The sequence below is a fragment of the Bos indicus x Bos taurus genome, chromosome 3 (assembly GCF_003369695.1).
Source record: "Bos indicus x Bos taurus breed Angus x Brahman F1 hybrid chromosome 3, Bos_hybrid_MaternalHap_v2.0, whole genome shotgun sequence".
In the NCBI taxonomy this organism is placed as follows: domain Eukaryota; kingdom Metazoa; phylum Chordata; class Mammalia; order Artiodactyla; family Bovidae; genus Bos; species Bos indicus x Bos taurus.
The window spans coordinates 15,614,884-15,629,605 of NC_040078.1; the positions used below are offsets into that span (position 1 = coordinate 15,614,884).

Here is a 14,722-nt window from a genome sequence, read left to right on the forward strand (position 1 = left end):
TTAGATTATAAAAACTTCCTCTTTAATCAAGGCTTTTAACATGGAACAGATTTCTTGGAATAAAATGGAAAGTTTCCAATATACTGAAACATAAATCAACATACACACAACACCTGGCAGGAAAAAACCCAAAACAGCCAAGTTTACACAATCCCTGGAATAGCCGTGGTCTTCTTCTCAGATGCTTTCTCCATCTGTCAAGCGTGTTCTGCTGGATTCAGAGCTCACGTAGGTTTTGGGGGTCACACTTAGCTGAGGCTGCAACCCAGAGAGCACTCACTCATCCAGCTGGGCTGTGGTCCTTCCTGTCAGTTCTGCTCAAGAAGCAAAGCAGTCACCAGCACATACAGTGTATTGAAAATCCTTTAAATATCAAAGTGAGAAACAAGAAGGCAACACAATAATGTCATCAGGAAGATGTTAGCAAGTGAGGACAGCTGTGTAAAGCTTGAGGCTGAAAAGTGGCTCCCCAGCTTCATTTCTTTGGTTTCTTGGGCAGTGGCCGCCGGAACAGCAAGATGTGAGGTTCTGAAAGAGTGAGATCTAAAGAGTAAGTGAAATCACACCATCCCATGCACAACCTACAGTGTATCCCACTCCCTCTTCCCAGCTATCACCATTTAGATCTTTGTAACTAAATAAAGATTTAAGCATATGGCCTTAGAAGCAGACCCAGAAGCCTGGCTTGTGTACCAAGCACAGAATTGTTAATATCGGTTTTCTTGCTATGTTTCTATAGCCCCGGGGTGTCCTTTATTAGTTTTGCCTGATAGTTTGGTGTCTGGTGCCTTATCAAGAAATATACTTTCCTTGGTTTATTTGGAACACATCTCAAAATTCACTTTCTGATGGAGAATGAAGAAGAGGCCATAACCTCTACACCAAGATATATGTGGTCTTTAAACACACACACACACACACACATATATATATATATTCTCTGACTGAATTAGAGATTAAAGGAGTTTTTTTTCCCCCCCTCCAGTGACAGGTTGTATCTGAACCTCCCAGATACTGTATTTCTTATTTTTGGTCACTTCCTGTTTTTCTAGATGGTTGGTGAGTTAAGAAACCCATAAATCATCCCCACCTATCATTCCTTCATTTCCTTGGTCCTACATGGTTGCTTTCTGCCATTGCACTGACCTGGTTCATGGATCATATAATGGACCCATCCCTGACTCTGCTGAACACCAAGATTCCTCCATTCAGATTCAGACATCAAATGAGTTTTAGGGACCAGCTTGGCTATGTCCTTGGGCAACATGACATGCCTGTAATAGAAACATGGGAAGGTGGGAAATTTGTATCAGTATTGGGTACAATCTATCAGATGAGGGGGGCCAGCAGGTAAAGCCAAGACAGACAAGAAAAGAGAAACCAGTTTGTAATGGCAGGGAGTTTATAAAATCTTATTGTAGTGCAAAGGCAGCTAGAAAAAAAGCCCAAGTTACGGGCCAAGTTACATAAATTCTCACGAAAGTATATTAGAAAGTACATATTAATGAATAACACCCGTGAATGAGTGCCAAAATTACAGCCACTTACAGTCCTCTAGTTGATTACTCTTAATATAACGGGAGCCCCAGAACACACACAGTTAATAATTAGGGGTGGCTCTGAACAGGGTTGTAAGGAAGGGAGAGAAGTAATTTCAGAGAGGAAAGGCCTATCAGGGAGTGCTGTGTGGAAGAGCCAGAACATAAAATCAACTATATGGAGAAGGAAATAGCAACCCACTCCAGTATTCTTGCCTGGGGAATTCCATGGACAGAGGAGCCTAGCGGGCTATAATCCATGGGGTCGCAAAGAGTTGGACACGACTTAGGGACTAAACAACAACAAAGATATCTATTTATACATTTATACTTATATACATTTCTATGGCCTATGTACAAAAATGTCCACAATCCCCTCCCTTATTTTTAAGTTTTACAATTTTACAAACACCTGAAGGCAAACATTTTTCTCATAATCCATTTGGTTACTAAATCTTAGATGACCTGAATTTATCTGCTGGTGAAATAAAGACTTTTTTACCCACCCCTGCCACCAAGAATGAAATAGAAAAATCTTATCTTTTAAAATCTATCCTCATAAGTTACATTTTTCAACTCTGAAAGGATGTGCCACCAGACTTCTTTAGGGGAGACTTCAAGCTTTCCTAACCAAGGATAAGTCTCCTTTTATAGCAAAGAAATGACTACTTGAATTGGGGTGACCCAGACTTCATTATGTTCAGTGAAACTGCATTGAATGCTCTCTCTCTCTGCTAAGTAAAAGGGATTCCACTCCCCCCACCACCCTCGAGTCAATTCTAGTCTAAATGTCTGAAAACAGCTTACATCCTAACAAGCTTCTGGCATAAAGACTGGGTTCCAGGGCTATTTAGACCAAAAAAACAAAACAAACCTTTCCTTAAATCAAATATCACTGCCAAGACTTACATCCTCCAGAGGATGAAACTAATGATGTCTCCCTAGCCCTGCAAAGACATTTTAAGCACACAATTTTAGTTAGCCAAGTTCAGATGTTGACAAAAACAGCTGAGAAAAAGAAAGTTAACTGGGTTCAAACAGGGCTGGAGTTTCTTTTCTTTTGGTCTGGTTTGTAGTTGCAGCATGTGGGACCTAGTTCCCTGTAGTTCCCTGACCAGGGATTGAACCCAGGTCCCCTGCATTGGGTGTTTGGCATCTTAGCCACTGGACCACCAGTGAAATCCCAGGGCTGGGGATCTTTTCCCAAGGATTTGACATAAAAATAATGCAAACAGTGTTATTTGACAGCATACACCAAGTTCTCCAGAAGGCTCAGAGCCCTGCACTAGGCTGAAGAAACACAAGAAAACCAAGCTTCCAGTTGTTTTAACTATTAAGGCTTACTACAGATTAGTGGAATGCCAACATTTGTAAAATTATTTTCTATTTTTTAAATTATTTTCTAATCTAGAATTTTGGACTTAGGGTTTATCAAATGCAAACTCTGTACGGATTCCTTTCTTTATCGTGCTTGGTGAATCCTACGTGCTCCCACCACAACCCACCTGTACATAGCTCTATCATACCAATTATCATCTTCTTTCTGAAGCCTGTCAGTATTTCCACATATTTTTTAGGTCTGTTGAAAGCAGGGACCGTGGCTTATCCGTGTACTTTAGCAGAACACCTGAAACCTATAAACACTCCATAATTGTTTCCCAAGTAGATGCCCTTCAAACATTTGACGGTGATCTATTAGGGCCATATTAAGTCTTTCCTCAGTGTTCCTGGTCAGTTTTATTCCATTCCAGTTCCTCGAAGCCCCCCTTCCTAAAACAAATCAGACAATCACGCCCCTTTCCCATGGATTAATAAGCAACACTCAGGCTCTCTTAGAACTCCCCTCACTTTGAGGACTCGAAGAAAATTCAAGCTTCGCCTTTGCCACCTTCTCCCAGAAGGCTCTACGGTGTGGCTGTAATACAGTCTCAAGAAGGCAAGTTCAGTTTACTCAACTGAGGTGAGAGAATAGTCCAGAAACCCGCAAAACTGAGGGTGGTCAGTATTCTAACATTCGAACACTCTAACCACGACCACCCACGCCTCCTTCCAAATTCGCTATCACTTTAGAGTTTTTTTTAAATTGCCCCCTACCTTTCGCGCATGCGCCTTACACTCTAAACACACCCATTCCCGTTAACCTCCCGCGCATGCGCCAACTCTGCTGTTTCAGTCCCCGTTACCAATTCTCGTGCCCTCAGTTGTCAAAACTCACGACCTTGATATTGCCCCCGCGCCGGCACTAACCGGTACTCGAACTCCTCGTCGTCGTATTTGTCCGAATAGTAAATTTGTTTGTGCGACATGATCACTCTGCCTGAGGACCTTCAGCCCCGCGCCGCCAACCTCCGAACAACTCCCAGCAGCACGCGCTCCCACCCTCTTTGGCCTCGCTTTCAAACACGCCGCCTGCGCTGTCTATTGGTCCCTCTGGAGGAAGGCGGGACAACTCCACCTTCAAGCCTCCGATTGGCTTAGGTTTGCTTCTACTCAAGTCCTCATTGGACTGAACATTGCTCAAGAATTGCCGTAAGTAAAAAATAGGCTTTTTATTGGCTATCATTGCCACTGTGCGCGTCCTCGCGCTGCCATTGGCTGATTCGGGAAAGTGGGACGGGTGAAGGAGGGACAATGAGGTAGAGGGTCAGGGGTTAGTGAGGCCGGAAGTGAGTGTAATAAAGTTTCTCCAGGGAGGCCGGGCCCGGGGAGAAAGTTGGAGCGGCGACCTGAGGAGGCAGTGGCGTGATCCGGAACCAAATCGGCCCGCGGTGCGGTGCGGAGACTCCATGAAGTCCTGGTGAGTTGGGACATTTTTCTTCTTAGGTGACCCACTCCTCTACCCCGGAACCCCTCTCCCGGGACCCTACTTCCGGTCTTCATTTACAAGTCCCGCCCCCTGAGACCCCCTCCCCGGAAGTCCCACCTCCCAACTTCAGGGGGCTCTCCGAACCCCGACTTATTTTCCATTTATTGTCCCCAATCCTACCCTGTCGTCCAGCTTTCCTGGAAGTCCCACCCCCAGACATGCTTCCAAACCCCTGCGTTAGTCCTTCCGATTCCCCGAAACTCCGCCTCCTCGAGACGATTCTCCGCTAACACCTGTCTATCAAAAGCCTAGCTCCCAAAAGGGCAGAACCCTGCTGCTACTCAAGGAACTATTCGAATTCGTGAGGCCACGCCTCCCTAAGGGTTCCGCCCCTTTAGAAGCCTCGCCCCTTCCTTAATCCACGTCAGATCGTCCAGAAGCCTCTCCCCCTGGAGTCTCTGGTGCACGCGTCTTGAGGGGCCACGCCCCTTCAGGAGCGTTATCCAGGTTGGACCCTTGTCATCGCCTCAGGAGCTTTGTCTTCAATCCCAGAAACTTCACCTGCTGGCGCTTCCTCGTTCCTTTTCTCTTTGGGGCCCTTGGCTCAGTTTTCCTGAGCTCTTAGGCTCCACTGGATAGGAAGTCAAAAGTTCACATCTCTGACTCTGAGGAGTAAGAGATTAGAGGCAGCCCTTTTTCTCTCCCTTAGCCCCTTCCAAGGGTGGACCTACTTGAAGGGGGCTGGACTTGGGGTTTGGCACGAGAGTGGGAGGGAGACTTGCTCATAGATTCCCTGCCCCACTCCCTGAGTTTCCCTTCCCAGGACCGACTCCACCCCAGAAACAGCTGTTTGTCTCATACCTGTACGACGGGAGCTGGGTAGGGCCGTGGATTTGTCGATGTGTGACATGTGGGTGTGACAGAAGAGAAAGTTTTCTACCACCTGAAGACGGTGGCTTGGAATGGGTGTAGGTAACAGTGTCCTTTTTGCTGTTTGATTTTTTTTTTTTTTAAGGGACTCTTCAGGCCCCACCACTTCTCTGGCTCTTCCCCTCCCCCAAACAGTTCTAGTCTAGGCATTTCTCCTGGTCCTGCTTGCCCAGCCTTCCCTGCTGGAAACATTCCTGAGGCTTTCGCCATTTCCTGCTACTTTCCGCCTTTCTTGCCTCCTCCTCCCTGCTGGGCTGAAAAGCCACATGCAACTTCTTCCCCACACCCAGTTGTTCAGATTCTCAGTAGCAATCTCCTTTCTTCCTGCAGATTCCCAGTAGCAATCTTCTTTCTTCCTCCGTAAATTTAAAGAGCCCTACTTCCTCTTTCTTTTCTAAACATGCCCACACCTGTTGGTCATTCCTTGTCTCTGGATTCTGCAGGCACCCACAGAATGCCCACCTCTAAAGATGAGGATATCCTGGTGTGTGTGTGTTGCGGGGAGCGGTGAGGCTTTGGCAGAATCCTTTCCTCATTCTCTCTGTTTCTGAGTGCTGAGGCCTTAGGAAACAGTGATAGATTTTCTTCTCAGGAGTTGTGCATGGAGTGGTAAAGCTCTCCTGGGTTGAGGACTACGGGGGCGGTGATAAGCACAGTATCTAACATGTTTTAATTGTCAGGGTTGTTAATCACTGTAACACGATAATTTGCATTTTTTTTTAATATTCTGAAGTAAATCTAAAGATAGGTAATTCCGCGGTGAGCCTGGTGAGGGTATATGTATCTTTTACTACTTATTTTTGGTTGCTTTCCAACTTCCTCTGTGGCCCCCTGGAGCAGAGCTGTGGCAGGATGCTGTGGGTGGAAGGAATGAGTTTGGGACTGTTCCCTGTGTCCAGCCTCAATCCTCTTCTGGCACCCCTTCTTATGAGCACAGATTTGTCTTCTGCCCCTCTGTCCCTTCCTGGCCACCTCTCTTGGAGAACCGTCACACTGCCCCACCTCCTTCAGCCAGACTGTCCTTGGTATGAGGGGCATCATGCTCCGTGGTGGATACCTGCGCTTTCTGGTCACTACTAAAAAGGAGGGGTATGTGTTCACCTGCAGGTCTAGGGATCTGACCTTAGTGTCAATGCCCTGGCCACCCCCCACCCCTTCTACCCTTGACAGCTTACTTTCCTGTGGAAGAGTGGGGCAGAAAAGTACTTGGCTTGGGCCTCTGCTCCTTGGCATGGTAGGCGCCATGCACGGAGAACAAGCCTCCACCAGACTGTCCTCTGCTCCAGCTCCTGCCTGGTGGCTGCCTGATGTGCCACCAGGTTGGACTTTATTCTTCTTACTTTAACAGCTTTGCTTTTCCTCTTGGCCCCTCCCTGTATCCACTGGGACCATGCCCTTCTTTTTCCCATTTCTTTAGCTCCCTCCACAGCTGTGAGAGCCAAGGAGGCTAATGGCCCAGGCTCCCTAGGGCCTTCACCCCTCTGTGGGGCAGTGGTGAGGGGGTGCTGGAGCTGGAGGCTGAGGGAATGTGAGTGTTCAACCAGGACAGGAAGGGAATTGCTGAGCTCAGGGATCCCCTCCCTTTCCCACCCCCAGCTGCCTCTGTTTCCTCCCTCAACCTCCTCCCTGACCCCCCCCACCCCCACCCCCGCCACGCCACCGCCCTCCCTCAGCTTCCTGCACCCTTTGGCCTGCCCTTGTCCGGTCTGGATTGATCCAGACCTCCTCTTATCGCCCTCCTTTCCTTCTCACTCCTCCATCCTTCCCCCGCATTCCCACTTTACTCCTCCCCTAATTACTTGTTTGTTCGGTTGGGTGGGGGGATCTGGCAGGGGGACATGGATCACTCTGCCCTGCGAGAGTTCTGGGTTGGGGCAGTGTTGGGGGCTCAGCCCCTCAGAGCCTGTGAGTCAGCACTGTCCCTGGGATTGGTCTCTCCCCTTAGCTCCCCGCCCCTGGGGAGGAGCCAGGCAGCTCTAGGTCCAGCCTGTTCTCTTCTCAGCCTGAGAAGAGGCTCCACGCTGGGCGGGGATGGGGCCTGAAACTGTCTGGGTCTGAGCCGGGGAAGGCAGAGCTACTTGTCCCTCTCCCTCCCCAGGACCCTTGAGATCCCTGGGCCACAGAGGTCCGATTAGACTAAGGGCCTGGGATGCCCCCTGCCTGGCCCCCTTGCCCTGACTGGCAGGGGGGCCAGGCTGGGCAGCAGCCTCCCTCTCACTCCAGCCATGGATCTCCTGCCCCCCAAGCCCAAGTATAACCCACTTCGGAATGAGTCTCTGTCATCGCTGGAGGAGGGGGCCTCAGGGTCCACCCCACCGGAGGAGCTGCCGTCCCCCTCAGCCTCGTCCCTGGGGCCCGTGCTGCCACCTGTGCCTGGGGACGATAGCCCCACCACCCTGTGCTCCTTCTTCCCCCGGATGAGCAGCCTGAAGCTGGCCAGCCCAGCTGGGGGGCGCCCGGGCCCGAAGGGGGAGCCAGGAAGGGCAAATGAGGACGGGGAGGGGGTCGCAGGGGCAGCCACGCTGGACTCAGGCCCCCTGCCCCTCCTCCAGGACATGAACAAGCTGAGTGGAGGCGGCGGGCGCAGGACTCGGGTGGAAGGGGGCCAGCTGGGGGGCGAGGAGTGGACTCGCCACGGGAGCTTTGTCAATAAGCCCACGCGGGGCTGGCTGCATCCCAACGACAAAGTCATGGGACCCGGGGTTTCCTACTTGGTTCGGGTGAGTGAACATCCTCTCCCTCCCACTCCCTCCCGGACCCCTCCAGTTCCTCTGCTTACTAATCTCGTTTTTTCCCCCCTGCTCTTCCCCAGCAACTCCCTTGGTTTTGGTTGTCCTGTTTCTTAAACCTTTCTTGCCCCTTCTCCAATTCTCTCACCTCTTCCCTTCCAGCTCTGTCTGGGGCCCCTTCCTTCTGTCACTCCCCTACCCCCACCCCGCCATGCTTAGCACAAAGCCCAGCACAAGCCCTTAGTAAGTGTTGGAATGAGTGACTCTTGACTATCCCCTCCGGTCTCCTGCCCGCTTCTGGAGATGTCACTCCATCCCACCCGATGCCCCGTCACGCCTCCCAAATTCTCTTCCCACAGGCATGAGGTCCGCCTAGCTTGCCTTCTCTCTTTGCCCCTCTTGTCCTGCTTGTTGTGGGATATATCCATGGGCAGTGGGCAGAGCTTCTTCATCTTTACTTCCCCGAGGGACCAAGGAAGGAGAAGTCCTAGGGCCTTTTATGAAGAGGTGGGGGGAGGTGGCTTACCGATGTCCCCCTGTCCCTCCCCTCAGTACATGGGCTGTGTGGAGGTCCTGCAGTCAATGCGCGCCCTTGACTTCAACACCCGGACTCAGGTCACCAGGTTAGTGGGGCTTGGGGAGGAGTGGTCCCAGGATTCATGAGGGGTGGGGAGCATGGGTCACGTGGTGGTGGTGCTAGTGATGGCTTATCTTTGGGTGGTAAAGGGGGTTGAGAGAAAGTTAGGGAAGTGAGTCTAAGTCCTAATGTAAAGGGGCAACTCTGACCTGGCTCCTTCTTACTATCCAGCCCCGGGAGTTGTGGGGGAGGTGGCAGAGGCAGCTGGCAGCTAGAGCTGGAGTGGAAAATGGGGGTAGCTGGAAGGTTGCTGCTGCCTTTGGGAAGGGGATGGGACATTTGGTAGCTGGAAGGGGGTGGGGCCAGACCCATTGAGGCCCTAACCCAATCAGCCAGGAAGCGGCCTCTCAGTGTCATCAAATATTAAAGGCCCTTAATTCAATCCACCACGACAAAGAGCCTGGAGTGCCCCTGGAGTCTGGCCTGGCCTTCCCCTCCCCCAGCCCTGTGGCGGCCCCAGCCGAGTGGGAGGCAGGCTCTGGGTCTGAGTATCCCTCTTTCCCCAGGGAGGCCATCAGTCTGGTGTGTGAGGCTGTGCCGGGTGCTAAGGGGGCAACAAGGAGGAGAAAGGTACCCGGGGTCGGTGGGGCTAGGGATGCTGGGATGTGGAGGAGCAGGGGGAAGGCTAGTGTGGGGCAGGTGGGGAGAAGTCTGGAAGGCAGGAGTGTGGGGGTTTCCTGGTGTGGGGGACCCCCCAGCTTCTGAGACCCTTGGGCCCTTCCGTAGCCCTGTAGCCGTCCACTCAGCTCCATTCTGGGGAGGAGTAACCTGAAATTTGCTGGAATGCCAATCACTCTGACCGTCTCCACCAGCAGCCTCAACCTCATGGCCGCAGACTGCAAACAGGTTGGTGGGGTGAGGCAGCTGGGGGGTGGGCAGAAACATCAATGGGAGGGCTAAATGGGAACTTGGTTATCTGGGAGAGAAGGCTTGGGAGCAGCGGAACAGTAGGGAAGGAGGAGATTAGGAGAACATGCGTTGAGAAGCCAAAAGGATGAGACTGGGACTCCGGGGTCTTGGCCATTGGTGGGCGGTGCCCAGTAGACTCTGAGGCTGCCTGATGCCCATCATTCCTTTCCTTCTCCATCCTCTGCCCTAATGCTCAGATCATCGCCAACCACCACATGCAGTCCATCTCGTTTGCATCCGGCGGGGACCCGGTGAGTTGGGGAATGGAGCTCAGGTGGTGGGAGGAGAGTGAGGGGATTGGGAGGACACTGGCGAGAGAAGCGAGCCTGCTGGGATTGAGGCAGTGTCTGAGAAAGACTGGGCTTGAAGGGGTCAGGAGTGGGGTGGGGCTGTACAGTTTAGCTAACTGGCCTCTTCTGCCTCTGTCCACCCCAGGACACAGCCGAGTATGTTGCCTATGTTGCCAAAGACCCGGTGAATCAGAGAGGTGAGGTGTGGATGGGAGCACTGGGCGGGGCTGGCTGTCCAAGGGGCAGGTGAGCAGGGCCCGGGGGCTCCTCCTGCCAAGGACAGAGGCCGAGGGCCCCGTCTGTGCCTCCTCCCAGCCCCACGGTTCCCCCCGCCGCCCAGCTCCCTAACAGCCTCTGCTGCGCCCGCAGCCTGCCACATCCTGGAGTGTCCCGAAGGGCTCGCTCAGGATGTCATCAGCACCATCGGCCAGGCCTTCGAGCTGCGCTTCAAACAGTACCTCAGGAACCCGCCCAGGCTCGTCACCCCCCACGACAGGTGCGCGGGCGAGGCGGGTGGGGGGCCGGGGGCAGCCCGCTCCCGGGGGCCCCAGACCAGAACTGGAAAAGGAGGTCTGCTCTTCCCACACTCCAGCTCAGAAAAGGGCAGGGAAGGAAATAACCTGCGTGCCCCTGCTTCCTGCTATTCTTAAGTTTCCTGTAGCCGGCAGGAAGGTGCTCCGTGGCCCTGCCCGCTGCAGGGCCAGCTCTTCCCGTCGGGTGCCCGTGGCGGGGCTGCAGTGCAGGACGCCCAGCTTGTCCCTGGCTAGATGGGCTTCTCTTTTCCCAGCCGTCTCGTTTCTGGTCTGTCCTTTTGTGCTTCTCTCCGTATGTAGTTTAGTTCTTCACGTTCTTGTCTCTAGAAGCCATCAAGAATTTGGGCAAGGGAGGATGGCTTTTTCCTGAGATGGTCACGTTTCCCACCTCAGACCAGTAGGATCAAGTATTTAGAGGAGGTGTTTGCTCAAACTCATATCCATTGAGTCGGTGATGCCATCCGACCATTTCTTAGTTGTGTGACCAAAATCTTTTTATCCCTGATCATCATTTTCCTCACCTAAAAAACTGGAGAAGGAAATAGTATCTGCTTTATCGGTTGCCCAGAGAGTGAAATGATTATATATGAAACACCCAGCCTGAGGCCTACCCCTCAGGGAATACCCAATACATGACCACTGTTCCCATCTCCCTCTGTCCTCCCATCCACACTCCTTTCTCCCTCCTGTCTCTCTCAGGATGGCTGGCTTTGATGGCTCAGCTTGGGATGAGGAGGAGGAAGAGCCCCCTGACCATCAGTACTATAATGACTTCCCGGGGAAGGAACCACCTCTTGGGGGTGTGGTGGACATGAGGCTTCGGGAAGGAGCCCTCCCAGGGGCTGCTCGACCCACTCCGCCCAGTGCCCAGACCCCCAGCCACCTGGGAGCCACGCTGGTAAGTTGCTTGGATAGAGGCGGGCGGGGCTTGGATGGGAACATCTGGTTAGGGCCTCTGGTTTCACTCTGTCTTGGTCCCTTCAGCCTGTGGGGCAGCCTGCTGGGGGAGACCCAGAAGCCCGCAGACAGATGCCGCCCCCGCCACCCAGCTCAGGTATGAAGGGGACTGAGAGGGGCAGAGGGGGAGTGAGAAGCAGGGCGGGGGGCACTCTAAAGCCTCCATTTCCTCAGCAGGCAGAGAGCTCTTTGATGACCCCTCCTATGTCAATGTCCAGAACCTAGACAAGGCCCGGCAAGCAGGGGCTGGGGCCGGGCCCCCCAATCCTACCATCAATGGCAGTGCACCCCGAGACCTCTTTGACATGAGTAAGTATACCTCTCGCCTTTCTGAGTCTCTGTCTTCCCACTTGGTTCCTCCTCTTTTCCTGCCTCTCTGCTCTTTCCTTCCTGGCCTCCCCTCCCTAAAGGTCTGGGTCCTGAGGTGGGGTTGTGTCAGCTGCCTCTCCTAGCCCTCTCTCTGTATCCCAGAGCCCTTTGAAGATGCCTTGCGAATGCCTCCACCTCCCCAGTCAACAGCCATGGCTGAGCAGCTCCGAGGGGAGCCCTGGTTCCACGGGAAGCTGAGCCGGCGGGAGGCTGAGGCATTGCTACAAGTCAACGGGGACTTCCTGGTGCGGGAAAGCACAACCACGCCGGGCCAGTACGTGCTCACCGGCCTGCAGAGTGGGCAGCCCAAGCACCTGCTCCTGGTGGACCCTGAGGGTGTGGTGAGTGTGGCAGGGGTGTAGGTGGGCATGGCAGAAAGGAAGGTGCAGCAGCCTACCTGTGGCTCTCTTCCTCCCTCACTGCTTCCTAGACTTGGTCCGCTGGGCACCTCTATCTGGGCCTCCCCTGTTCTCAAGGTGTCTGGTGTCTCCCTCGTCTAGTGGTTTAGGGTTCCTTCCCTTCTCACATCCCTCACCTGAGCTGTATTCCCTTCAGTCCTGGCCAGTCCTCAAACGTTATGCCCTCGAGAGCTAGGAAGTGGTCATCTCACCAGTCCCTCTTTTGACAAATAAGGAAACCATCCTTCAGAAGTTGTAGTGCTCTGTCAGTTGTCTAGAGGCTAAATATCCCAAAACTTTTCACGAGACGAGCCAGGGGCCTCCCCAGCTCCTCCAGACTCAGGGATGAGACCAGAGTCCTATCTCCTGTCTGCACTGCCCCCTGCCCATCATAACTTTGGTCTTGTTCCTACAGCAGTCTCAGCCTCCTTTGCATGTCTTTTTTTGTACTGTGTATCTTCTTCTGAGACATACTGTCCTCCTCTAGGTCAAGTAAGGAGTAGCTAGCCTTCAGTTTCACGACTTCTGGGCTGATGTCTGTTCTGCCTTTTCCCAGTTCACTGACTTGCCCATTCCCACAGCTGTCTCCAGCTTCTCTTCCCAGAGAAGCCTCAGTGATCAGGACCGAGGGCCCTCCCTCTCCTGCCATCTTTTTCTCCTGCCTCAACCCTCTTGACTATCCCAGCTTCCTCGGCCTTAGAGACTGAGGTTTTATCTGACTCTTCACCTGATTCGACTTTCTCCCTTCCCACTCCCCAGGTTCGGACAAAGGATCACCGCTTTGAGAGTGTCAGTCACCTCATCAGCTACCACATGGACAATCACTTGCCCATCATCTCTGCGGGCAGCGAACTGTGTCTCCAGCAGCCTGTGGAGCGGAAACTGTGACCTGTTCCAGTGCTTTCTCTCAGAAGACGCCCTGCGGTCCCTTCCACCCTATTCCCTGACTCTTAGGACCTCACTTGGGAGTGCTCCATGGGCCTGGCCTTGTGTAGGGCTGGAGATACTGTGGACACTGGGTTCAGCATGCAGCTGAGTGAGAGGGTTTGAGTCAGGAACCAGGGGTAGAGTCCTGCTTCTCCCCAGACCTCACCAAAGTATTAATGTACAGAGTGGCCCCCTTCCCTGGGCCTTTCCTGTGCCAACTTGATACCCTCTTCCCCAAGGTGGGTGCTGGAGGCCTGGGCAGGATGCCTCCTGGTCATGGAAGATGTTCTGTGGCGATAGGCCCAGCGGAGCAATCACCCTTTCAGGGAAGGGGAACTGAATCATACCTTTAGTCTACCCCTGGGCTCAGGGTACCCCAGACTCCTCTCAACAACCCTCCCTCCCAGCATTCAAACTTTGTGCCTTTGACCATCTCCTAGGTCTGAAGATATTTTATGCAAAGAGTTCTTGGGCCCCTGAAGTCAAGGATGGGGGTGCTGACAGCTTCTTGGCTTCTGGGACCCCGTCCTCTCCTCGCTCAGCACCTCCTCCAGTTTAGGTTGGGCCAGCAGAGGCAGGAGTAGCAGCTGTCCCCTCTCCCTGGGATGTGCAGCCCTTAGAGACTGCCGCGGCGCCCTGCTCTCAGCCAGTGGGGAGATGGACCCCTCCCCTGCTCAGTGCCTCGTGGCCGGGGCCCCTCACCCAGGGGTCTGTATATACATTTCGTAAGCCCCCCCTCCCATGTTGCATGCATGCTATACTCTACAGCCAAAGTACAGCCCTTCCTCCTGGCCTCTGCCCTGCCTCCCCCTGCAGGGGTGCTGGGGGGGATGATGGAGCTGTCATCCCAGCTGGATTTGGTAGAGGTGGGAACAGGGGCATGGAGACTTTAAAGCAGTAGACAATCCCCAGATACCATCGGTAGGTTTGGAACTGCATTTATTTTTTATTTTATACGTGTATGTTTTAGGGCTGTAGATTTACTTTCCTAATTTGTTTTCCATAGCTTATTCCTGAGCACAAAATGATGATAATCGATGACATTTATACATCACCTCTTTGACTTTTTCAAAGCCCTTTTACGACTCTTGGCATTTTCCTCACCCTGGCCTGTGGGGCAGTTGGAACCGGTAGCTTTATCTTTTCTACCAGAGAGACCCAGAGAAGTGGAGTGTAAGCTAGGACTAGAGAAACTTGGCCCTCCCACTGCGAGGCGGGGAGGCATAAGTTTGGCTGTTGGTTTCACACGAGGCGTGGGTCACGGTTATTTAATCCCTTCTCCAGGCCTCGCCCTGCAGCAGCAACAGAGGATCCGGTCCTGCTCTGTCTTTAGGCCTTGTAGATAAGGGAGAGTGGACTAAATCCTCGCCTCCCTTTTTTTCTTTTCTTTTTGTTTGGATGTTTTCACGGGTCTCACTTATACCAAAGGGAAAGAATCTTCATTAAAGTCCATATTTCTTCTACCTCGGCCTCTAGGTCTCTGTCTCAGCTTATTGCTGGCTCTGGGCGCCCCCCACGGCTGGAGGGGAGGCCGGAGGCCGGACTCGGCCTCACCTGGACTCGCTTGGGTCGCGCTGAGTGAGAACTTAGGGATTCGCGTAGGAGGGTGCGGCGGGGTGGGGCGTACGGGGCCACCGTGCCAGGGGATGTTCGTGTCTGCAGCGGGGACCGAGGCGGGGTGGGATCGCGGACAGCCTGA

At 53.0% G+C, this 14,722-nt stretch overlaps 2 protein-coding genes across 14 annotated transcripts; one reads left to right on the forward strand and one right to left on the reverse strand.

Moving 5' to 3' along the window:
- Positions 1-3,948, reverse strand: CKS1B (CDC28 protein kinase regulatory subunit 1B). Of its 2 annotated transcripts, none has more exons than XM_027531835.1 (3): positions 3,786-3,948; positions 1,147-1,274; positions 1-543 (listed from the first exon to the last, which is right to left on the reverse strand). In XM_027531835.1, exons 1-3 carry the CDS (start codon positions 3,842-3,844, stop codon positions 476-478), a joined length of 255 nt encoding a protein of 84 aa, XP_027387636.1. In that variant the 5' UTR covers positions 3,845-3,948; the 3' UTR covers positions 1-475. The 2 variants fall into 2 exon arrangements, with proteins under 2 accessions (XP_027387636.1, XP_027387646.1); XM_027531845.1 differs by having other exon boundaries at positions 1-528; positions 3,786-3,942.
- Positions 3,949-4,157: 209 nt separating this feature from the next.
- SHC1 (SHC adaptor protein 1) lies at positions 4,158-14,492 on the forward strand. 12 transcript variants are annotated; one of them, XM_027531784.1, is made up of 14 exons: positions 4,186-4,335; positions 5,168-5,316; positions 7,827-7,994; positions 8,556-8,626; positions 9,147-9,210; positions 9,367-9,486; positions 9,747-9,800; positions 9,985-10,036; positions 10,155-10,335; positions 11,072-11,270; positions 11,357-11,426; positions 11,504-11,638; positions 11,801-12,039; positions 12,856-14,492. In XM_027531784.1, the coding sequence occupies exons 3-14, from the start codon at positions 7,830-7,832 to the stop codon at positions 12,982-12,984; spliced, it is 1,479 nt and encodes a 492-aa protein (XP_027387585.1). In that variant the 5' UTR covers positions 4,186-4,335; positions 5,168-5,316; positions 7,827-7,829; the 3' UTR covers positions 12,985-14,492. The 12 variants fall into 12 exon arrangements, with proteins under 12 accessions (XP_027387623.1, XP_027387585.1, XP_027387570.1 ...); XM_027531769.1 differs by having other exon boundaries at positions 5,168-5,312; XM_027531799.1 differs by having other exon boundaries at positions 4,188-4,335; positions 5,168-5,312; positions 10,209-10,335; positions 12,856-14,168.
- The last annotated feature ends 230 nt before the right edge of the window (positions 14,493-14,722 follow it).

What these genes read in the sequence shown, in the direction of transcription:
- CKS1B (XM_027531835.1), bottom strand. Translation starts at nt 3,844, where the DNA reads ATGTCGCACAAACAAATTTACTATTCGGACAAATACGACGACGAGGAG. An exon ending in GACGAGGAGTTCGAGTACCG is followed by an intron (nt 1,275 to 3,785) that starts GTTAGTGCCGGC and finishes TTTCTATTACAG; the next exon opens with GCATGTCATGTTGCCCAAGG. An exon ending in TTATATGATCCATGAACCAG is followed by an intron (nt 544 to 1,146) that starts GTCAGTGCAATG and finishes CTTACTCTTTAG; the next exon opens with ATCTCACTCTTTCAGAACCT.
- SHC1 (XM_027531728.1), top strand. Translation starts at nt 7,500, where the DNA reads ATGGATCTCCTGCCCCCCAAGCCCAAGTATAACCCACTTCGGAATGAG. An exon ending in TTGCATCCGGCGGGGACCCG is followed by an intron (nt 9,801 to 9,984) that starts GTGAGTTGGGGA and finishes TGTCCACCCCAG; the next exon opens with GACACAGCCGAGTATGTTGC. An exon ending in CTCGTCACCCCCCACGACAG is followed by an intron (nt 10,336 to 11,071) that starts GTGCGCGGGCGA and finishes TGTCTCTCTCAG; the next exon opens with GATGGCTGGCTTTGATGGCT.